Source organism: Poecilia latipinna, unplaced genomic scaffold (assembly GCF_001443285.1).
Source record: "Poecilia latipinna isolate Pla-1442-1.1 unplaced genomic scaffold, P_latipinna-1.0 Scaffold1628, whole genome shotgun sequence".
NCBI classification, from domain to species: Eukaryota; Metazoa; Chordata; class Actinopteri; order Cyprinodontiformes; family Poeciliidae; genus Poecilia; species Poecilia latipinna.
In genome coordinates this window covers 20,391-44,807 of record NW_015114244.1, presented here as the reverse complement: position 1 = coordinate 44,807, position 24,417 = coordinate 20,391, and the positions used below count along the sequence as shown (strand labels likewise).

The 24,417-nt window shown below is 38.2% G+C and overlaps 1 protein-coding gene across 1 annotated transcript; it reads left to right on the top strand.

Moving 5' to 3' along the window:
- The first annotated feature begins 1,949 nt into the window (after positions 1-1,949).
- Positions 1,950-23,113, top strand: LOC106964138 (integrin beta-1-like). Its single transcript, XM_015059432.1, has 16 exons — positions 1,950-2,276; positions 12,141-12,207; positions 13,169-13,254; positions 15,242-15,452; positions 15,571-15,741; positions 16,646-16,884; positions 17,608-17,763; positions 17,838-17,933; positions 18,012-18,101; positions 18,432-18,572; positions 18,651-18,859; positions 19,382-19,620; positions 20,679-20,901; positions 21,021-21,253; positions 21,542-21,708; positions 22,863-23,113. The coding sequence occupies exons 2-16, from the start codon at positions 12,141-12,143 to the stop codon at positions 22,926-22,928; spliced, it is 2,394 nt and encodes a 797-aa protein (XP_014914918.1). The 5' UTR covers positions 1,950-2,276; the 3' UTR covers positions 22,929-23,113.
- The last annotated feature ends 1,304 nt before the right edge of the window (positions 23,114-24,417 follow it).

Genomic DNA, 24,417 nt, shown 5'->3' with positions numbered 1-24,417 from the left:
GGAGTTTTCTTTCCAAGTGTTACATTTTAACATATATTTTAGATAAATTTAATCATGTACCGGGCCTCGTGTGTAATTTTCGCCATCTTTTATATATGTTTTTAACCATTATCACAATTAATTTGCTGTTTAATTTTACAAGAGTTAACGGTTTTCAAGTGCATCGCCTGCTGTTTGCCTTTTTGGCCACAAGGTGGCAGTGTTGCAATATTAAATGCTATGGTAATGTCCTCATATCAAAGCTACCTTTTTTACTTCCATCCATCCATTTTCTTAATGGGGTCGGGAGGAGCTGGTACCTTTTTATCTTATTATTTTTTAAATAACTGACAGTAATGTACAAAAGTTTTGGACCACACTAAATTCTTGAAGGCTGCCTTGATCATTTCTTTTGGACTACTATTTATTTATTTATTTATTTATTTATTTATTTATTACATCAAAAGTTTACAAAAATGCCAAAAGGAAAGCAAAAAGATGGCTGACTCAAAGTGTATAAGAATATACCTGAAATAGTGTGGCCTTCAACCTGAGTCTGGTGTGAACTTCAGTCATACCAGCTTCTGCTTGGTTGAGGTTTCCAACCTCAGTACGAGATCTCAGAGATATTTCATCTTAGTGTTTATGTCGCAATAATCCGCTGTGTTGCAACGCAGCATCCTTAAAAGTGGCTTGAGGGTTTCATTTTTAATTTAATCATCTGATCTCAACAGATAAATATTCTTTAAGTGTCAAAATTGCTTCTTGATCTTTGACTTCTTGATTATTAATGAGGAACTGTAGGATTGTAATTGGGATGTCTGCAAACCAACACAAGGATTGTTTTTCTTTTCTTCTTGGAAAATGTTCATGTTTTAGGGACTCTAATTTGAGTAAAAAAATTCAGTGAATTATCAGATACTCTTCTCAGAAGAAGTGTGTGGTGATGTAAATAATGTGGCAGCTGGAAACAACAGCTGCTGGTAAGAAGTTATAACAATTTTCTACAGTGTTTTATATTTATAATTCAACACTTTTCTTTTGATTATTAAACGGCTAATAAAATAAACTACAGATTACACTTTTATTAAAGTTTTCTGACTTTATTTCATGTAAAAAAGTATTTTGCTTTGGAAAATGCACAGTTAGGATAGTTTAAACAATAAAAGTAGGTGATTGTACCGTAATAAAGTGGATTTATGTAGTTATAGTGAGATTTATGGGACTACACAAATACATTTCAGATTGTATTTGTCGTTTGACTTAACTCTGTTAAGGACAATATAAACAATATTTGGAATATCTAACAGGCTAGATTATCATTATTAATTATCCTCAAGACAACAGTTTTCTCCTTTTTGTGAAAATATTCCATTAATAAAACTGAACCCTGGTGTTACAGAACAGACAAGATTATGAAATGTATTACTGAAAAATACAATCAAACAGTGTAAATGATTCAGTTCAAAAATATGTTTTTGCTTCTTATTTCATGTTGGGGGGGGGGACAGCAAAACAGCAACCAACTCTGATAACAGGAAGGAAGTCGTGTTTTTTCAACTTATAAAAGGAAATTAAATGTAACTTGTTAAATATTATTATCCACAAAATTTTTAATTTACTTAAAAAAATAATAAAAAGAAAATATTTGAATAAAGTTGGCCAAAAATAATGACTGTACATTAAATGTATCTGCAATTCTAGAATCACTCAGGCACCTAAGGATTGCTACTTTTCAACTTCCTCTTATTGATTTTGTATTTTATTCATCAATACATTATGCAAGGTAACATTTACTGTGTTAATGTGTAGTGCTGTTGTAAATTCTTCAGTATTTGCAGGAGAAATGTGAAGATTTAAAGCTGAGTTTTCTGCGCATGCTCATGAAAACAGTTTTCCCCGAGGTGAGCAAGGGTTCATTCTCTGCTGGTGTGTTTGTTCTTTTTAACGCTGCTTGCCGCTGTACTTCCGGTGTGGGCGGGGTTAGATTCAGAATAAGGGGTTTGTTGAAGTGAGGCAATAGAAAAAGCCCCACCAGTATTATACTGGAACCAACAACGTGTCCCAACCAGATTTTGGATCTTCATTTACTTCATTTATAACGAATGAAAAGAGTTTAGTTGCTCCTGTGTTTTTTACCCCAAAATCGTTTACCTGCACGGTGCTCAAACAAAGCGAACCCAGATAACAGTTTTAGCTAGTTTTTTCTCCAGGATCCGTTAAAAAAAAAGGGACACTTTCTGGACCTAATGTTGCTCTGATCCAACAACAAACACCCTGTCAAGCAACGACTTAAGGTGAGTCATGTTTTTTAATTAAAATTTATCCAGCTCTGCCAGCGACTTAAAACAAACAAACAAACAATCTGAGCGACAAGAAAGAAAGAAAAGGCGGAGAAAGTAAAGAATATTTGTCTTCAGGCGCAAAACTTCTGGGTGTGGATCAACGACAAGCTAGTTAGCGGTCGAACAGTGGGTGGTTGTTTTCAACACACATCAAACAAAGCGGGGTTTAAACAGATTTTTATGTTTAAAGCTGAGTAAAAGCTGGGAATTAACCCGAATATGGGCTTTGTAGGGAAAGTAGGCCAGAAGTAGCCGCTTTGTGCGGCCAAACAGGGCAGTCCTCTGGTAGCCAAGACGAAATGAAGACAAAAGACAAAGTTATCGATCACTTCTTGGGTTTATTCTGTTGGTTAATTAATATCTAAAACATTCTGATTAGATCTGAATGACATATTATGTTGTTTTTCTCATTTTTGGTATAATTTTACAACGATTTTAATCCTTATTTTTATACAACCTTAACTACTCAGTTGTATTTAAAATGTTGCAAATCTCAGCTTAAAAGTTCTGCATACCAAAAAAGAGTAGACCTTTTATAAATTTAAGAGGTTTGAGAAGTAATATTCCCTTTTATAAGAGATATGACTTTTTGTCCAGGGCGCCACATTCATCGGGGGGTTTGCCCAGGTCCAAACAGAACCGTCTTCAGAAATGTTTTCATGTACATGAAAAACACAGAAAATGAACCAAAATGCTGTTTTTTACTCCTCCAAACCTTTTGGTGGCGCTAAACATGAAGTATTCAACATGTGCCAATTTGTGCTGTAATGCAGCAACAAAAGAAAAATGACAATGACAAACCACAAGTATTTTTTTTTCTTTTTTGCAGAACTTAAGTTTATATCTATGGGCCTGTAACCCTCAGTTTTTGTTGTCATTATGTATGGTGTCTTTGGGTCATAGATCATTGTCGAGGCTAATTCGTTTGCATTTTCTTGTCAACATTTATAACTGAGAGCAAAATTTTCAGTATGGAACCAAATTTTTGTTGTTGGGGGGGGGAAAATGGTTTAAATCATTCTTGTTCCCATTTGAACTAAAGGTTTTCTGTTTTAGTTTGGTTTTATTTGGTTGTGACATTTTGTCTGACTTGATTGGTTTTAATTAATTGTTATAGTTTGTTTGCTAGTTTCTGTTAGTTTTTATTGTAGTAGCAGTTTTAGTTTTGTCATACCTTGGTTAATTTTTAGGTGCAGAATTCAAAAAGGTATTGTATTGTGAATATGTATATGTCGACTGGTTAATGAAAACTCAACAGAAAACGTCGACTGGTTAATGAAAACTGACTGGTGAGATCTTGCTCGTGTAAGCTAAAGGTAGTTATTCATGTAAAAGCAGATGTTGCAGTCTTGTAATTTCCTAATTTTATCTTAGATTATATTTGTAGTTTCACTTCATTAAAACTGTGATAAATACTTTTTCATATAGTTGTTGAAACTGTCACTGTTTTTTTGACAGTATGGTATGAGACAGAAAATGCGTGAAAAAATTAAGCTCTTTTGTGTTTTCTAATTGCTTCTGGCTAGTCTGGAGGAGCAGATTGGGGGAGGAGCTGTGTCCTTGAAAGCGGGGCTATGTCCACCCAGGCGTTTTGCACATCTGAATGGTTGCCATGGAGATTAAATTATTTTTCCAACATGCATGAAAGAATCAAGGCAACACTCCAGGTGTGTTTTTGAAGAGGGGATAACATTAAAAAGTCGATTTTATGTGATATTGCCCCTTTAAAACGAACCCGTGGACTGTATAAACTTTAAGGCCAGAACATCTTACTCATCTGGTTAACCAGATCTTTAGTGGCTCTTGTTGAGCCTTGCCCAGAGCTGCGATAAAACGTGGAGCTCAGGTATGATAACAGGACAGGTCTGGTCTTGTCTCTCGTCTTCCTGGAAAGGATTCATAGCTGGAGGCTGCTGTTTTCTCTTTGAAGGATTAATGAGAAATCTGATCCCACAGAGCATATATCTGCTAATCTGTGAAAGCGCATATCTTGGCTCTGCAGCGACGACTTGCTCTTCCTTGTTTCGTATCAGAGCTGCTAATTGCAGACATAAGGAAGGGCTGCAGACTACTGAGTCACTTCCCTTCGCGACGTTATTGTGAGGTGTAAACAGGGAGCGCCATCCGGAGCAGGTTACAGGGTCGTTCTACGTTACTCAACGCTGAACCTTCACCCCAGATCCGTCACCCATGAGTCAGTACTGACTCGAATTAAACTACAGCAACCATCTGACTGTTTGTGTCGCCTTCTCTGAGGAAGATTACAAGTAAAACGTCTTCCTGAACCAACAAGTCCCGTTCTTTTCTCATTATTTATTCAGTAAATTTGTCCTTTCTTGTGATTTCAGTTTGTTTAAAAAGTCGAGGGAGAGATTTTTCTCGGTTCTGGTTGCAGTTTCTGTGACGTAGCACTGGAATGCATTCCCTCATCCCTCTAATTACAGCTGGGAGTTTAGGATTTTCTTCCTATGATGGCAGAGACGTTCAGTGAGAAATTCTCCGTTTCTTCTTCTCAAGTTGACTTCTTCTTCTGAGGTGTCCTAGCTACAATACGGACGCCTATATTACCGCGGCCCTGTAATCTAATGTCTTTGCAGTTCTTTTCCTTGGGATTTGGTATTTCTAGTGACTAAAAATCTAAAATATTGGAAGAAAATCTAACTTCGTAAGATGTACAAAGTGAAAAAGCACCACTTATGATTTAAGGAACTTTTTGTTGCATGTTTAAAGCTACATTATGTAACGTTTTTTGATTAAAGTTTTTTTTTTTTTTTTTACATATTTGCTAAAACTATCTGTCGCGATAGAATAAAATAAGACGGATAAAACGTAAAACAAACGTTTTAGTTCTAAGCTTGTGGCTCGTTTATTGTTGCCATAGCAACTGCCTACCAAGATGGCTGTCAATTACAAAGTTTACGGAAGTGTGACGTCACATGAGAACTACGTATTGGAACTTATCGTGACAACAATAAATAAAAATCACTGTAAATGATACGATAAACGCCGGACCTTTACAGCTGTGAGGCTGAGCACCGAGTCTCTCTTTGTTACTTCGGTTTTCTTAAAAATAACCATTTTAGTTTGAACGTCTTCTCTAAATGATCTCCGCAGCTTCTGCCTGACGAAGGTGGAAGGTGGCGTTTATATCTGTAACAGCTCTTCTGGATTCAATGAGATGCGAAGGGAAATTCCTGGTCCTTCAGCTTCCTTGGGGTAAACAACAGGCTGGAGTTTGATCCAGTGAAGGAAATGGACAAAGGGTCAAGCTTGGGCGTTTATGTAACCAAAGGACCAGAAACAAACTCTCGGTCAGAGGCAGGTCTGGCCCGATTGGACGACCATGGGAGGCAAACCAAACGGATGAAAAGAGAGGAAGGGCGTCCATGTTTTATTAAAACAAAGACGTGATCCGGGATGCAATATGAACTTAAATGATCAGTAATCCACAAAAAATAAGAGTTGTTTAACATCTTTACAGTTTCCAAGGAGTTTGACCAATACTTCTCCTGTTTTTGCTCAGGTTCAAGTACCTGCGAGAAAGAAAATAGACAAATTAATTTCAAAGGAACTGCAAAATTAAAAAAACAACCTTAGCCTGCAGAGTGTTGTTCACTGCGGTCTGGTAGCTCTGAGGTATGGAGTTCACCAGTCAGGCAGGTCAAGCTGAAGGTTTTCAGTGTTTATCGCCAACAGTGATTAAACAATAACCAATTCCACTGGCAGATTGTTACTTAACATCTCTACTGTGTTATAAGTGGAACAAGTAGGTTTTCATCAAAATTAAGGAATCATTTACGTAATATAAGCTCCTATATGTTGCTGAAAAGTTTAGAGGTTAGTTTTGACTTAAGTTACTGCAAGGGCTGCACCAATTGCAGTTTTCTGGCCAATCGCCGTTTACCGATCTTTTAAAAAGCCTACCTTACAGATTCCGATTTTGACCGATTCTAGTTTTTTGTCTGAAATGTTGCTTAATATATCAAGGAAGTTGCTGAACTGGCAACATTGGTGTGACTGTTGTTAACTGTAAATGTTCAGACATGACCTGGTCTGTCAGTCAAACCTCTCTCACAGGAGGTTGATTCAACAGGGGTTGATTTTTAGACCTTTGCCGAGGTTGATGATGTAAAAATCGGCCGATCACAGATCTCCCAAAATTAAGGAAATCGGCACCAATAAACCGGCGCAGATATTCACACTAGAAACTAGACCAATATTGGTTAGATTTGGTGTTTTTGCAGTGCACAATTAAAAAATTTAGCAAATCCACAATTTTTTATTTCTACAGACATTTATGTAATTAGGAACAAGACAAAGTATTTTTATTTAAACAACAATGTATAAAAAAATACTTAAAATATTTCTAAAACAGCAACTGTGTAAGACGCTGTTTGTAGTTTAGATCGACATGATTTACAGATTCCTTTTCTACAAAAAATGGGCTACTGTGCTTTATTAATATATAATCTATTTGATATATATTCAAAGACATAAAAACAACAAAAGTCTTAAGAAATGAATGTGGCTCTTTACTGCTCTCAGTTGGACATTTTTGGCACTATTGGTGCAAAGAGTGTGGTGTACTTTTAAAGTCATGCATGTGTAGTTGTTGGAAGGAGAAGTTGCATTAAAGGGCCAGCGTACCTTACTGTGTCGGCGCGTTAAAGTGACCTGCAGTGGTGTGGAAGTGGTTTTAAGTGCAGTTCTGTTTTCATGAGAACAGATGCCATCAGTAACACCATGCGGTTAACCTTTGATCCTCAGAGCGTAGCAACCACAGCAAGCTGTTACCTCTATTTACATTTTCTCTTGCAGGATGCATGCATGTGCAAAGGTTAACGCTTCACATGTGAATACGCTGTTTCTGCATTTCTTGGTGTCAGAGTGGACTCTTCTACACATCTCAGGTTGTTGTTTGGTTCGAACACTTTTAGCAGGAAGTAGTTTCTGCAGGTGCCCTTGAGGTCTGGTCACATTTACCATAAACTCAACCATATGGGGAAGACGTTGTTAGAGCTTGAACTTTGACCCTTCAGTCTCCACCTGCATGACTTCAACTTTTGGTGCAACAAGTCAAAGAAAGGTCAGGAAATCTACTGAGCTAATCCAGCTCTTTCACTGGCTACACATCAGACCACGAAATGAAAACACTTTGTTTCTATTCACTCCAAGCTGCATGTTAATTAAAGGAAGGGTGCTCAAAGTGGGGCTCGGGGGCCAGTTTTTGACTGCTGGACTCATTCTTTACGGCCCCCCGACCAAAACTACAACTTTTAGCAACCAACAAACATATTAGGTGTTATATTTCTCTCTGGCTTCCTGTTTGTTGTCATGGTAACAAGGACCACATCTATTCATTGACTTGTACTAAAGTAAACCTTGGTGCAGACAAAATCTGCTTCTAATCGCTGTATTAAAACTTGGCTAAGTACAGCAGGTGTTTTCAGATTAAGACTGACCTGGATTCTGCTTTTTATTGCTGAGAAAAAAATTAAATACTTGAAACCTCATGAAGTTTTGGGTCAAGAAAAAAACATGTTGATTAAAAAAAACCCTCAATACCACGAGATGCTCTGAAGAAACTAATGGTTTTATTCCAGCTTGAGTCAGTTTAGACCTGGCTTGTGTTTAAATAAACAAACTGCTAATAATACAACAGAGAGGTTTATTATGTACTGAAATATTTAGTATTTTGTGCAAATTTTTTAATATATTTTTTACTTCATCTGCTTGATGTTTAAATGCATGAACATCTGTTCTTTTTAATTTTTTGGTTCTTTGCTTGTTTTTGTCTTTTTCTTTATTTTCTGTTTTTTCTTCCCTTTCTTTTTTTGGTTGTCTTTTTTATTTTATCTTTTTATCTTCTTTTTGTCTTTCCTTCATTTTTTTATCTTTTCTTTTTTTGTTTTGTTTCCATCTTGTGTTTTATCTGTCTTTGTCTTTTGTATTTTCCTTTTTTTAGTCATGTCTATTTCTCTTGTTCCTTTCCCACTTTCTGTATTTTTTCTTTCTTTCTGTATTTTTTCCTCACAATGTTAATATTGGTGATTGACATTTGATCACATTTTCTTATTGGTTTGTCTCTAATCATCACTGATTGAAATAAGTGGATTTGCATTTCTACATATGTGAATTTACCTTATTAAATATTTCTATATTCCATTTCTGGTTTCTTTGCAGATTCTTAAAGTTTTTCCAAAGTCTTGGGTAATATTTGGTTTCAGTTCCATTTTTTTAACGACTAGCAGTGAGATTACCAAACTTTCTGAGCCAAAAATCAAGTTTATTTCATTTCCGCAAGCCAACTTCCTCTTCATAGCTAAAAAGGTTTTGTTTTCCCACTTAAATTGGCTCCAAAGGTGAATTTCAATTTTTTTCATTGCATTTTATTTTGAATCTTTCTCCTATATTTGCACCTGGTGTGTCTCCAGCTGAGATGTGTGACTCTGTCGCCTCTGACTGTAATTAAAGGCTGTGATGACGAGCAGTGTGTCTGTCTGACGATGCAAACTTTACTCATGTTTCTCTAAATAATAGATATGATATTTGTATTGTTACTGTTAATGGAGCCACAAAAAATCCTTCCAAGGGCGCAAACAGCCCACGGGCCACACTTTGAACAGCCCTGAATTTACAGTAAATCTTTAAAATATTTTCTCATTGCAGAAAAATGAATTATATCAATTACTGAGCTTTTTCTTCATTAGCAGAGCTAAATACTCAACCAGCCAGAGTCTAGAATCTGCCAATCTACACTTGCAAATTCTTTTTTTAAATTTAGAAAATCAGATACAGGCTAGGTTGATTTGCAAATTACAACCATCTTATAATTGCTATAATTGCCCAGAATAGGCAGGTCAAATGTCAGATAAAACCTAACACCTGTATTAGATGGAAAAAGCCTCCATTTCAATCTGGAAAGACTCAGGTCGGAGATGAGCATAACGCCGATGGGCGAACGGAGGGGATGGAGTCTTCCAGGTTGAATTTTTGCTATCAGCTACATTTGTCAAAAAAAAATATCTAAATTACAGAAATATGCAGATCATTAGATTTCAGCTGGTCTCTGTTCCTGATTTTATTCTTGTCAAAGTATTTTTCTAATTGGTTTTATTCTGCTGGACTCTTTGGGTCGATGGTCCCCTCCAGCTCTGAATGCCTCCAGTCAGTCAGTCATCGCTCTGCAATCTGCAGCCCAGCGTCGATTCAAATCCCAGGGCAGCAAACAAAGCCGGTCTGTGGGAAAGCTGGGGTGGAGCGTTAATGGTGGAGAAATCCTCCACAGCTGGGGTTGGTTTGAATTTAATTATGCTTTTTGTTGCATATGTTGCACACTGAAACAATGCCTCCATTGTCACAGTTTTGCTTTGAATTTTGTATTTTCTCTGTCACATTTTTAAACTGCAAATGTCATCACTTTTGCAGCTTTTGTCTTTTAATTGTATTCAGGTTTGGAGCTCGTATTTGTTTATTATGGTGAGGAAAAAGTCAGGAGATTTGCTTTTTTTTTTGCCTAACAACGTGAGTTATGATACCTAACCAACCGACACTCTCTGGAGGAAATTAAAAGCTCTCTGGTGGGTTGAACTACTACTCTTACTTTTATTTTTTTCTATTTTTGAGATTGATCCATTGACTCAGATTTGCTCAGTAACCAACAGCCTGAGTCGAATCAGCTGTTAAAAACAGAACATTTCCTGCAGGGTAAATAAACACACGGTTCCTTTACCTTTTATCAGGAAAAGCGGCCATATAAACATCTGACCGGTCTCATAAGCTCTCCTTGCTGCAGTCTGAAACTTGCATCCATAAAGAGCCGCAGCTGTTTCTTCACGGTTTCTCATGAAAGCGGCTGCTGCACATCTGCTGCAGTCGTTGCACGTCTGCTGCTCGACTCAGTTGGACAGCGTGTCCTGGGGCTGCGCTCCTCCTCCGTCTGTGTTTTCCTCTGTTGGTGCTTGTTTGGACGATAATTTGCCACAGCAGTGATGAGTCTGCAGTGATGAGTCTGTACCTGAACCCCGCGCCCACAGCAGAACATGTCAACATTTCTGAGTTCACTGCTGTAGGTTTGCTAAATTAAGTCCCTGAAAGCTGCCTACAAACTTTGATTGTATCTCATTTACAGCTGAATGAAAAGGCTGACTTTCTTCATCAGCTTTCAGCCACTATTCAGTTAAATGTAACACTTTTGTTGCGATCTAATTAACATGACACCAGTGACCAGAGTCTGTTTTTGAAACCAGGTGTCAGACTTTCCTTTACCAAGCTGAGGTGTGAGAACGAACAGCTGTAGGGATTATTCTACGCACAAACAGGCAGATAACAACAAAACAACGGCGGATAGCGTTAGGCTGTGTTGTACTACCTACATAACAATATGGAACTTCTATAAAGTTGTTTTTTACATATTTAGGCCTTTTGCAATAAGCAATAAATCAGTTAATTGCGTGATAAATTAAAACAAGCTCAATAATTTCCATTTGCATGATTTATTGTTTTTCTCTCTTTCTACCAGGAACTGGATGATAAAAGTCTTCAGTTTTGAATAACAATTTTGTTTACAGAGATTTTATTACAGACTCAAGTAATGTTTTTGATGTTCAGTTGGAGTTATGAATTATGGACGCACCAATTTGAAAATTTGACCCAACATCGACATCCGATATTAAAATTGTTTTTATGGCTGATAACAAACATTTACAGACCTAATCTCTTCAGGTAAACTCCCCACAGTCCACCCCTCCCTGAAACAGAAACGAAGGCATGGAAAAAAGCATCACTTGTTCATATCAGCCCAGATCTAATTATCGGACCGATATACCAGCTGCATTCATTAAGTGTTTCTGAGCCGAGTCTGTTTGCTGTTACTTCCTGTTACTTCCTGTTACTTCCTGTTACTTCCTGTTACTTCCTGTTACTTCCTGTTTCTTCCTGTTTCTTCCTGTTTCTTCCTGTTACTTCCTGTGTCACTGATGAGCTGCGTCATATTTTACGTCCAGATCCCACTAATCATAATATAAATGCCTCTGATTGGTTTGTTAACAAAAACAACACAATTCAGGCAGGAAACAGAAATAAATTCAGCTGCATTATAACATAAAGAGGAATATGTTTTATCAGTTTATCTTCAAGAGAAAAAAGGAACTTCTTGCAGTAGTAAATTCCTATTTAAAGGAACATGTTGTCCTTAAAACGGTCACATTTTACAGGTACAGTAGAAACTGTTTTCTTTTTGTTGTTGTTGTTTTTATAGGTATTACAGCCTTAATTAAGGTATTACACCCTTAAGCTGCTTAATTAAACTAGAGCACAGAAATAAAGTCTCCTAGAAGTCACTCTGTTTGGAGTTTCTGGTTTTTATTCCTTCTTTACTGCCATTTATTTATGTTCCAGTTAGTTTTGATGCCAGTTACCTTCTTGTTGTTTTGTTTTGTGCTGCAGTTCTTTTATTTAAATGTTTTATAGTTTATATAACATGAACAAAGCCCTTTAAGCAGCTAGTGCAGTTTGCAGGGCTACGCTTTGTTTCTGGTGTTTGCACACACACAGATGGTGTGATCACAGCTTGCAGGCGCCACTTAACTGATATTTGTGTAACAATTCTTTCACAGGGTCACAGAAAATCTGCAACCATAACAAATCCAGAAACTGTACTGTTAATTTTAGGCATTAATCTGAATAAAACATGCGTGTTTTACTACAAATCCCACTTGGATGTGATTAAATGAGATAGTTCTTCAGAATGCGTGTTGCTCAGATGTTGATCTGCTTGTTTTTACTCATTTATATTTACCTTTTTCTCTCTCACAGATGAATCTCCAGTTGCTTTTTATAGCGGTTTTATCAGCGGTCATCGGAGGCAGCTCAGCTCAACTAGGTAAGAAGCATAAATACCAGCTGGTAAATATTAACCAGTTCATTGACCCGTCTTCAGGATATTTATTTATTTACAACCAAATAACATTTCTTCAAAAGCTTCAACCATCAACACACATTTATTGATACAGTCAGAGAAAAGACTTTAGCTGCTCAACCATTCACGGCCGGCTAAGCAAGTTTGGTGGAACCGACTCACTCGCTCTTTGGTTGCCTAGCAAGTCACTCACTCTTTGGTTGCCTAGCAACGCCTTGCTGAGTAAGTGGTGCAGCAGCAGTTTAAGGTTTCTCCACTGCTCCTCATAACTGATTAAAAATAAATAACGGCATGGAGTGAGAACTCTTGATGAAACAGGAACACCACCGGTTTGGCAGTATGTCAGATATTTAAAACGGAGAAACTAATCAATAGTTATTGATATCGACTGTTTTTCAGCCATATTGTCCAGCCCTAGTTTTTTATGAAAATGCCTAATTTTCCTTCACCTTTCAATAAAGATACAATAAATGCATTAAAGTTTGTGGCTTTGTTGTATTAAGATGTGAAATGGCTGTTGGGAGATTTCACATTTTCAATTACGGTTTAATAATTTGGGTAACGGTTTAAGGCTCCGGTCCTCGAGGGATGGCATCCTGCCACTTTTAGATGAGTTTTCACTCCAGCACAGCTGATTTAAATGATCCGACTAATTCAGCAGAAAATAATATTCTGCTAACGAACCATTTGACTCTGGGGTGTTAAACTAGGGAAAAGAACTGAAAACATTAAAGATTTCTGCTATTTTTTCTCTCCAGCGTTACCTCGTCAGTTGGTCCGCTGCCTGAAACATTTCCCATCATGACTCACTTTTCTGAGCTGGGATGGGGTTTCTTCTTCTCTGTCAGGCAGCAGCTGGTTTGAATCAGTGAGCTAATGGAAAATGTCTTGTTCGCTGTGGCTCAGAGCAACTTTTCTCTTTCAGATGGTAGCATATGCATCAAGGCGAACGCGCAGTCATGTGGGGAATGCATCCAAGTCTCTGAAAAGTGTGGATGGTGCACGGATGAAGTGAGTTCTCTCTGTAAAACCTGAAGAAAACTGATTCATGAAATATCTTTGTTGGCTTCTTAGATGCTTTTTAAGAGGCGTCATTGTGTGTTTTAATTTTTTTTAAAAGAAAAAACAAAAACGCCCATTTAAGACAAGTTCAAATGCCAAGCTAAAATAGAAGAGGTACAGAACAGTTTTGTTTTATTGTTGAAATTTAACATTTATTTGGTCACAATCGTTTTAATTAGTTGTAGAAACAACAATATCAGATGCAGTTAGGGCTGAAACGATTGATCGGTTATTGAAGCAACCTTCAACTAAGTTAATAATAAATTAATCATTAACTGGAGTATAGATACTTTAAAAAGTCAACTTGCTCAAAGAACGGCACACTCAAATCTGCAATTAAAGCAAACATTTACAAAATGTCGCATTTAGGATAAATACCCATAACTTTTGCTATCAAAATAATTAATCTAATCGATTAATCCAAAAATTAGTCAACAGATCAGCCCTACACTTTATTAATGTTAAGTTGAGCAGAAAGTTAAAATCTTGGTGATATAAGTATCTTTGCTACAAATGATGAACTCTAAAGAAAGTGGTCAATGGAAAAATCTGGAGAATATGCCCATTTTTAATCTGATTAATTATCAGAATATTTGACTAATCATCAGATTTTTTGACTAGTCAACAGAATAATTGATTAATCATCAGATTTTTTGACTAGTCAACAGAATAATTGATTAATCATCAGAATAACTGTCTGCTGTAGCCCTAATTATTTTTTAGTTGTTATGAATCACACTGATCTTGGCTCTCACTCAGTTTCTGACAAAATCCGACATCATGTTCTTAGGAACTAAACTGCGCAATCTTTCAGGGTATTGCAGTTTGGTTCTTGCAGCAGCACGCCATCAGCTCTTCATTGTCTTCATGGCACCTGTGTTTATCATCTCAACCATCTCCGGCCCGGATTGGTCAGCATTAACCTGCATGTCAGGGCACACTACGTATTTGAACTGGTTTTTAACATTTGTGACGCTTGTTGGATCTTGTTTTGCCCTCACCAGAAGTGAGATTGGATTTCCACCTCATGAAATTTTCCTCAGCTTGTTCGGTCTTCTGTTGTTTTTTACTAAAATGTTTATTCATCTAAAGCGGCGGCCAATTTATGTAAAGAAACCCAGCCAGAATAATACACATTTAGACTATTTTTACTGTCTTTTGTTGATATAATTCTGTTTTTTGTACAGAAGGAAGAGCAAAAGATCTTGACTATAATTACTGAAAGAATGAAGTCAAAGTATGTTTTATTTTTGTTCGTTGTCTCATGTTCTTTGGCTTGGCGTCCATTACGCACCATTCTGCAGTTTCTTCCTGTACCTCTTTAGTCCAGACGCTTCACAACAGTTAATAAAAAACAGATGAACTTTAGTTACCTGCTTTGTACTCCAAATGTTTTTTTATTTATTCAAATTCAGTTTATTTATATGTCCCAATTCTTAACAGCTGATGTTAGATTGATTCCCTTTGTGGGGAAGCATGTGGTGACGGTGGATGGTTGATTGCATCAGTTCAGTTTATTGCAATCCCTTCTTTTGAGGAACATGTGGCTACTAACCCTGACTGGTTGCACTAAGTCAGCTTTGCAGCAACTCCTTCTGTACAACAGTTTTTATTCAGACCTTGTGTTGTGGATTTTTAGTGCAAAAAGTTATGAATAAATGGAACAAATTGAAATTGAATTTTGTTTTTTACCCACTATGTTGTCTTTTTTTTTTTGTGCGGTCAGTTTTATTGTAGAGTCGTTGAGTTTGTGCAAATACAGACGTCCATAAATTTAAGAAATGTTTCTTAGGTTGTGTTACACCTAGCAGGTGACTTTTTCTGTGTGTTCTGAGGAAACTGGTCTTGCAGAGTAGGATCTGCAGAGACAGCTTGGTTTTTGTTGCTCTATTTGTCTCTTGAATATTCCTCTAATGGCGTGTTGGCTTTGTTGCAGAACTTTCTAACCATTGGTTCGCCCAAGTCGGCCCGCTGTGACAACCTTGAGTCCCTGAAGGAGAAAAAGTGTCAGCAAATTGAAAACCCACGTGGAAAAGTTATCATTACCCAGAACAAACCGGTCACAGCTCACAACGGACCTGGGAAACTGAAGCCTGAGCAGATCACCCAGATCCAGCCTCAGAATCTCACACTCAAACTCAGATATGGTAAAGATTTTCTCCCGTTTCCATAATGAAATCCAGAAATGTGTGACCGTTGTTGGGGTTTTGAGGTGGGAGGAACCGATTTTCTGTGCTCTCAGCTGCTGCCGCTTTTGTGTTTTAGGTGAACCGCAAACCTTTAGTCTGAAATTTAAGCGTGCGGAGGATTACCCCATAGATCTGTACTACCTTATGGACCTGTCCTTCTCCATGAAAGACGACTTGGAAAATGTCAAGAAACTTGGCACTGACCTCATGAAGGAAATGAAGAAAATCACCTCAGACTTCAAAATCGGTGAGTGGAAAACAGTCGAGGTTCCTCCGCCGTGAAAACGTATCAGATCTGTTCTGAGAAGGGAGGCAACAACTAATTAATGGTTTATTGGATTAAAATCGGTTCCAATCGATTAATAACGTCTGGTTAGATCAGCGGTTTGAAAAGTTTGAAATTCAAAGAACAGATTTTGCCCAAAGTTTTTAAATATTTATAGTTGGTCTTTTATTTGTACTGCACCACCACTTTTTCTATTTTTATGTTTTGAAAAAACCTAAAAATATTTTGTGATGCATCATCACAAAATATTTTCAAAAATTACAGTTTCCAATCGAATAAGAAATGGAAGCGAGCGCTGGTGCTCATCCTTAAGCGGAGCCGGTTGATGCAGAAATAATCATGGCGGAGGCATCCCAGAACAGCAAAGCGGAACAGGCCAAACAGAACCCGGTGTGGGACGTAAAATGTGATTCCGTTTAGAAATATAAACACGAGGAAAGCCCTTTGAGTTTATTACCTTAATAAAGCTCATTGGAACTCGCAGTTTTCAGTTTATTCAGTCAGTAATTAGCGGACACAAAAACTGTTAAAACACCATGACAACAAATTTTCCTGGACAATAAATTCAGTAATTATTGCAATAAATATCGTTTTGAGATGAATAATGTATTAATAATTAATCGTATAATATATGTAAATATAATCCCAAAGGGAAGTTAAATCTAAGTAGTATCATATAAATAGTCCTGTGGTTTTCTTTCCACCGGCACCTTCAGCTTTTTTTAAGTGGATTTCCATTATTATTTTTACACCAAATCCTCTATGTACCTTGCTAACCACTAGGGGGCGTTTGAGAAAGACAGTTATAGCTCAATAAATCTGAAACTCTTGCTTAAGTAATCATCATTTCTGACACTGCCTTTAGGTTTTGGTTCGTTTGTGGAGAAGACGGTCATGCCTTACATCAGCACCACCCCGGCCAGGCTGCTGAACCCCTGCACAGGCAGCGAGAACTGCACCAGCCCCTTCAGCTACAAGAACGTCCTGAAGCTGACCGAGGACGGAGAGGAGTTCAACCGGCTCGTCAGCCAGCAGCAGATCTCCGGCAACCTGGACTCCCCGGAGGGCGGCTTCGACGCCATCATGCAGGTGGCCGTGTGCCAGGTGAGCGGCTCACTGGAACGGCCGGGCGATGCAGATAAAATCTGTTGATGCAACTTTAGTTAAAAGTGTCATTATTTACCGAATAATCCAAAATTGACACTTTTAATGCAAGTTTTAGTGCAACTTTGCATTAGGAATGTCGTTATTTACCAAATGACACTTCATCACATCAGTCATAAACTACTGCATGTTTATGACAGGGTTATGAGTCTCATGCTTCAAATAACATGTTACCATTTTTTTCCCCATTTTCTTTTCTAAAAAAGAAAAAAATACAAATGACAGAAAACATTTTCAAAATGTGGCTTTTATTTCAGTCATTCTTTCTGTGAGTTGTAAGTTGGAGTATTAGGGCCAGGCTACGTTAATTTTTGTTATTATTATTAATATAGTCATAGTGACGTAGAATCAGTGAAATTTCACTACTTGGTGGACTATTACTCTGCAAGTAGGCCTTTATTTTGGCTTTATTAAGACTGTATTTTTATATTATTTTGACTTGGTCATATGACCTCATTCTTGTAGAACCACAGCTGTATTCTTATGACTTTATGTTGAATTCAAAGTCTAAGTAAAAAGAAGCTGTGAAACGTGCTTGTCAAACAAGATGGCTGCCGCGGGCGCCCATCACTCTGAACTACGGAAACCCAACAAACTAAATTTGATCAATAACATTGACTTATCGTCACGGTAACCAGATGAGTTTCTTTGTTTTGAACCCAGGATCAGATCGGCTGGAGGAACGTCACCCGTCTGCTCGTGTTCTCCACCGACGCCGGCTTCCACTTCGCTGGAGACGGGAAGCTGGGCGGGATCGTCCTGCCCAACGACGGGAAGTGTCACCTGGAGAACAACATGTACACCATGAGCCACTACTACGTAAGCAGGTTCCTTTAAATCCCTCTCCTCTCCTCTGTGACACGCCACTCTGAATATTAATGCCCGTGTTGCAGGACTATCCCTCCATCGCTCACCTGGTTCAGAAACTAAGCGAAAACAACATCCAGACCATCTTTGCTGTGACTGAGGAGTTCCAGTCGGTTTACAAGGTGAAGTATCAGCTGTTTTACTTTGACTAGGACCCATTTATCAGACCTGCCTCCTCTGATCCTTCCTCCCTCTTACAGGAACTCAAAAACCTCATTCCTAAGTCGGCTGTTGGGACGCTGTCGGCCGACTCCAACAACGTGATGAAGCTCATCATTGATGCCTACAACGTAAGAACTGATGCTCACCAGCAGGGTTATAACAGGCTCCGGGTTTTACACTATAGTTTTGCTTCTTTGTGACTTTTTGCCTAATTTAAGTTAGTTTTAATTAGTCTGTACAGTCTTTTTTAGTAGTTATTGTTTAGTTTTTTATTTGTTATAGTAGTAGTTTTAGTTTTTCCATTCTTTGGATAATTTTCAGAGTATTTTATCGTGATTATTTTATTTCATTTATTTATTTCAAGCAGGTTTTTAAAGACAAGAGAAAACATGTGACACCAACCATTAAATCCAGGAAAGATGAATTTATTTTCCTCTAAATTCCTCCTCTTTTGGCAGTCTCTGTCCTCTGAGGTTGTTCTGGAAAACCCGAAGCGGCCAACGGGAGCTTCCATTTCCTACACGTCCATCTGCAAGGACAACGTGATCAATAAAGGAGAGAACGGGAATAAGTGCGTCAACATCTCCATTGGGGACGAGGTAACACTGAAAACCCTGGAATATCCTGGAATACCCTGGAATCTGTGTCAACTTTAACGCTTTCCTCTGATTGTCCAGGTGTATTTCAACATTACTGTACATCACGATGGCAAGAAGTGTCTGGCTGATGGGAAATCGGAGGTGTTCACGATCAAACCTCAGGGCTTCAGGGAGGAGGTGACCGTGGTTCTGGAATACATCTGCGACTGCGACTGTGCGGCGAAAGGAGAGCCCAACAGTCAGCGGTGCTCTGACGGCAGCGGCAGCTACGAATGCGGATCCTGCAAGTGAGACGTCCTCCGCCTCCTTTCATCTGCAGAACATTTCAAAACAACAACCTCAATTCTTCTGGGCGACGTATTATGCAAAGTTCACCGTTTGCATGTTTTTTGTGCTTTCACCCGAGTGAAGTCGGCCCCCCGACCTTCTTCAAATCTACCAAATCAAGCTCATTTTAATTCGCCCTGGGATCAATTGATTGATTGTTACGACTGGCTTTGTTGATGACTTGCCATCCAGAAACCACTTGATGCATTCTTGATGGGTGTGCATTGTGCAGGAGGCTCCTTTTATACTTTTCAAAGATGTAAATTTGTATAATTACATCTGTTTGCAGCTATTTTCTCATATGAGTGTAAACGTTGAGATAGGGGGCGTGGCCAGCAGCAGCTCATTTGGATTTAAAGTGACGGAGGCCCTAAAACATTTCAGAATAGTCAGAACTGAGCAGACTAAAATCTCATTGTTTAAGAATTATTTTATGCCAAATATTTAATTAAGTACCTTTTTAACTTCACGTTGTGTTTCAGGTGCAACGACGGACGCATCGGGCAGACGTGCGAGTGCAGCAAGGACGACGTCCGGACCGAGGATCTGGACGCCAACTGCAGAAAAGACAACGGCACAGACATCTGCAGCAACAACGGCGACTGCGTCTGCGGTACCTGCGAGTGCAGGAAGCGGGAAAATCCTGCAGAGGCGTACAGCGGCCAGTTCTGCGAATGTGACAACTTCAACTGCGACCGCTCTGGCAACAAGCTCTGTGGAGGTCAGGAACAAATGATTTACCTGCATCATTTAGAAACTGCTGTTTGGATTTCATCAGGCTGCCTTCACCTGATTTAATGGTGACAAGAGGAACAAAAGCAAACACTTTTGTCATAGCAGTTGCTAAAAAAGTCAATCTGATAGATTATATATTTTGCTTCATGTATGTTTCTCAGCTTTATCGTTTCTTTAGCAGCATTCAAGGTACATGGCAGCTAGAGGTAGAAAAATGAGTGGGAGCCAAAGAGAAATTAATCTATTTATGAATCACAGTCCAGCAAAGTGAAGGCCATTTGCTGAAATGAAGCAGTAATGAAGCCATGTGGATATTTGGCACTTTTAGTGGAAAAACCCCTTTGTCTGTAAATATCTTCTACTCAGAGTTGGCAGTTTTAGCTTCAGGAAAAAGGAAAAAGAATCTGGTAACGGCGGCGTAATAAGGACTTTGTAGATATTAAAAAAGGAGTAAATTTATCAACGTTTGATGTTTGAATTTCTGATTATTTTTTTTTGTCAGAATGTTACTCCTTTTTTTCTGTCTGCTATGGCCCTAACACATCGTCGTATTTATTAACATTAATGGATTAGTAATTTAAAAAATAACCAACAGCTTTTCACATGTTGATGTTAGAAGTAATTTTAACCGTTTTTTTTGTTCCAAATAATGAAGCATTGCATTTTAGTTAATAAAATGTTTATTTTCTTCTTTTAAAAAGGAATTGAATTATTTGATTCTTTGCATATTTTAATGTATTTTTAATATAGTATAAAAATAGTTTACTTTTTAAATAAAAAAACATCTTTACACTAGAGAGAGATGAAGAACATCAGCCATTATTTTTGCTAAAGCAGATCCTCATTGCTGACGTTCAGACACGTAATCATGAACAAATAAAATAAATGACCCATTTAGACTTTAGCACATCATGGATTTGTTTAAAGCTTTTTCAGGTAACAGTAGATTTGCTGACATGCGTTGCCTGGACTCAGTCATGTGCTTCCAGTAGAATAATCCGCCGTTTACTCTGCACTGATTCGGTTGCTGCTGTCTGTGTCCAGGTCACGGTCGCTGTGAGTGCAGAAAGTGCATCTGCGACGCCAACTTCACCGGCAGCGCCTGCGACTGCTCCATGGACACCTCCACCTGTGTCGCCAGCAACGGCCAGATCTGCAATGGACGCGGCGTGTGCGAATGCGGCAGCTGCACATGCACAGACTCCAAATTTCAGGGGCCGACCTGCGAGGCCTGCCCCACCTGTCCAGGTGTCTGCACGGAGCACAAGTGAGTCAGAACGCTTAAGAAATTTAGACCAGATTTTCTGTTCTGTTAGTCTGTCATTTTTTTTAGTGTTGCACTTTTTTGGATATTCGTGAGTCTGATCCGCCTGCATCTCTCCTCAGGGACTGCGTCGAGTGTCTGACCTTCCAGACCGGAGTGAAGAAGGACGTGTGTAAGGATGAGTGTAAGAACATCCACCTGATCCCAGTCCGGGACCAGGGTGAGCTGCCGCAGCCCAACGACCAGTCCTTCCCCCGGGTCATCTGCAAGGAGCGCGACGAGAACGACTGCTCCTTCTACTTCTCCTTCGCCGTCAGGAACAACACCAACGAGGTCTACGTGGTGGACAAGCCCGGTAGGTCTGGCTGGGCTGGGTCCCGGTGGGTCTGACCATTTCTCATCCATCCATCCATCCATCCATCCATGCATCATCCATCCATAATTATATCCATCGATCCATCCATAACTTCATAATCATCCGTCCGTCTGTCCGTCCATCCATCCATTTTCCATCCATCCATCCATACATAATTATATCCATCCATAACTTCATAATCATCCGTCCATCCATCCATTTCCCATCCATCCATCCGTTTCCCATCCATCCATCCATCCCTGAGTGTGTTGGTGTTTTCCGCCTCAGAGTGCCCGTCCAGCCCTGACATCATCCCCATCGTGGCCGGCGTGGTCGCCGGCATCGTGATGATCGGCTTGGCGCTGCTGCTCATCTGGAAGCTGCTCATGATCATCCATGACCGCAGGGAGTTCGCCAAGTTTGAGAAGGAGAAGATGAACGCCATCTGGGACACGGTCAGTCGCTTAACCCGCTCAGCAGGAGTTAAACCTTCACTGTCGCTGTTAGCTTAAAGCTGCTAACGGCTCTATTTGAAGCTCATGTCTTCAGTAATGCTACGTCAGTTTATTAGCAACACTAATCTGGATGTTTTTGTTGTTTTGTGAGGTCAGAGAATGAAACAACTTGAATCTTACACAAACTTTGTGTAGAGTGCCACTAATGTAGAGAAAACAGATGGATGGAGGTAATTAAAGGAGATTCCTGGAGTAAAAACTGCTAGCTGCTAATGCACCTGACTTGAGACTGGAGTGGAAGTTCGGCTTCAAAACGACCTGACGCAGCTTTTACAACCAGGCTGAGATCAAAGCAGCATAATGTTAGAATTCTCCAGCCAAAGCTAAATACTTTTTTTTAAATATCTTATTAAATTATTTATTTTTCTGTCTTTTTCTGTGTTCTTTAACCATTTTATTTTTTGTATTTTTAACTTTTTTTTCTTTTTGTTTATATTTTTTACTTTTTTTTTGTTCTGTTTTGATTTTTTACCTTTTTATTTTTTTACTTTTTTGTATTTTTTACTTTTTTGTTTTTGTGGATACTTTTGTACTTTTTAGTTACATATGTTTCCATTTGTATGTTTTTACTTTTTGTTGTGTATTTTTTACATTTTTATTTTACTATATTTTATTTTTTACTGATTCAATTTTTGTTTTACTCTTTATATGCATTTTAACTTTTTATTTAATTGTTTTTTTGTTTTGTTTTTACTTTTTGTGCCTAAATCTTATTGCTGGACTTGGAAAAACATTTCACTCTCCATCCAATCTGACTTAGCTTTAACTATTTAATATTTTACTCACTAGATGTGAAAATCAGTCACCTCTGAAATAAATTTCCTTACAAAGCCTTAAATTATTAAACCTGTTAAATGTGTCTGCTCAGGATTTAGCTGTGCTCTAAATACTCTGTGTCTTCTCTGTTGGTAAATCTGAATGAAAACAGTAGAAACATGGCGGTGGATGAGAACATTTGGAGCTTTTCTTTCTCTTCTGTGAGGAGGGAGTGGCTCTATCTTCTCCTTCTCGTGCTGCCACCTAGTGGAGGGGACTTGCAAGCAAAAGAATATAAACTTTTTCTTCTGGTCTTTTTTTGTTTGTTTTGTTTTCAGGGTGAGAATCCGATCTACAAAAGCGCCGTAACAACCGTGGTGAACCCAAAGTACGAGGGGAAATGATGTCGCTTCTTTCTCCTTTGTGACGACACTGTACATGGAGAGGAAAACGGGCCGAGACGAGCGGAGCGGGGCTTTTATACGTTTGCTGTTTGTTGTCGTATGAAATGATAGAGACGCATCCTGCCACTCTCTGTTTTTGCTAACTTGTTTTTATTTCCTTTGCTTTATTTTGGATTTTTGGGAGATTGTTGTTTTTTATGACTGGACTTTCCGTTCATCGGGTTCGCTCTGTTCAGCAGGAGGTAATCAGGAATCAATGTTTTTAAAGCCGATGAGCCATCGGACCAAAGATCTTTGGGTCTCTGAGGAGCCGTTTTAAATCCTCCATGTTTGAACTGAAATGTGTACATTGTGTTTTGGGTTCTGTAAAGCCATATATCTGCAGCTGAACAATCATTCAGAATCAGTTTTCTTTTCTCTGCGGCTGAAAGGACGTCGGTTTACAACAGCTTTACTCTTTCAGGACTCATTTTGCTTAATTTAAAGCCAACTCAGGTCCTTCATCTGCAGCAGCACCAAATACACGCCTCGTTTTATTTTTTTATTTTTTTTAAAGATTACCACTTTAAATTTAAAGGATTTTTTTACTTGTCGTAATCAAATGTTAAATCTACAGAAAACTGGAGTTTTGATGAAAACAATTTTTTCTGTTCTGACAGAAAACTGCCGCCATTTTTTAAGTGCCTTCTTTTACATATCAAGGCAAAGCAGTTTTCTCAAATTATTTATTAAATAAATCAAACCACCCCAACATGGCGTCTGATTGTGTTCCTTACTGGGATGTAAACAAACTTTTGGTTTAGTGCTTTTTGATAAATTTCAGGTTCTTAAAGTGTGAAGGCACCATTCAGGGGGTCAGTTATGGCAAAATGTTCTTAGAAAAACTTAAACTGTTAAAATATGAAATAATTGTCTCTGCATTTGATTAGTACGTCATAAAATTAATTAATGTTGAACATTTTTTCAGTTTGATGTAATTTACAGATAAAAACTGGTTTGATTTGATTGATAAAATAATATTTACCTTACTCAAGTGGCATAATCCTGCCACTTGAGTAAAGCGTATTTCTAAAAAAAAAAAAAAGGCTACTAAAGCATTGAATCATCACGCAAGAAATATGAAGTTATGTACGCATTCTAGTGTTTAAAGACTTTCCTTAAGTGGAAAAAACATATTTTTTTCAAATATTTTCTTTTTCCAATAGAAAACTTGTGAAAGTGTAACTTGTAGTATGCAATGGTTTTTATCATACCTTCACTTGGTCTCAAATGTCACAATAAGCTCAGCAGAGAGAAAATAAGTTTATTTATAAATAATGAGTCTCACTTTAATATAAATTGTAGGTGTGACTGTATCTGGTGTATTTTTGGTTAAAACATTACTGCTTGTTCAGTGACATTACTCAAAGTGGGTAGAGTATGTAGACTTTTTACTAAAGTAAAAGCAGTGATACTTCATAAAATAGTAAAAACAAAAAGTATGGTATTA

Coding starts and splice junctions, on each gene's coding strand:
- LOC106964138 (XM_015059432.1), top strand. CDS start 12,141: ATGAATCTCCAGTTGCTTTTTATAGCGGTTTTATCAGCGGTCATCGGA. Junction 16,885..17,607: donor TGCAGGTGGCCGTGTGCCAG/GTGAGCGGCTCA, acceptor TTTTGAACCCAG/GATCAGATCGGCTGGAGGAA. Junction 18,102..18,431: donor TCATCATTGATGCCTACAAC/GTAAGAACTGAT, acceptor CTCTTTTGGCAG/TCTCTGTCCTCTGAGGTTGT.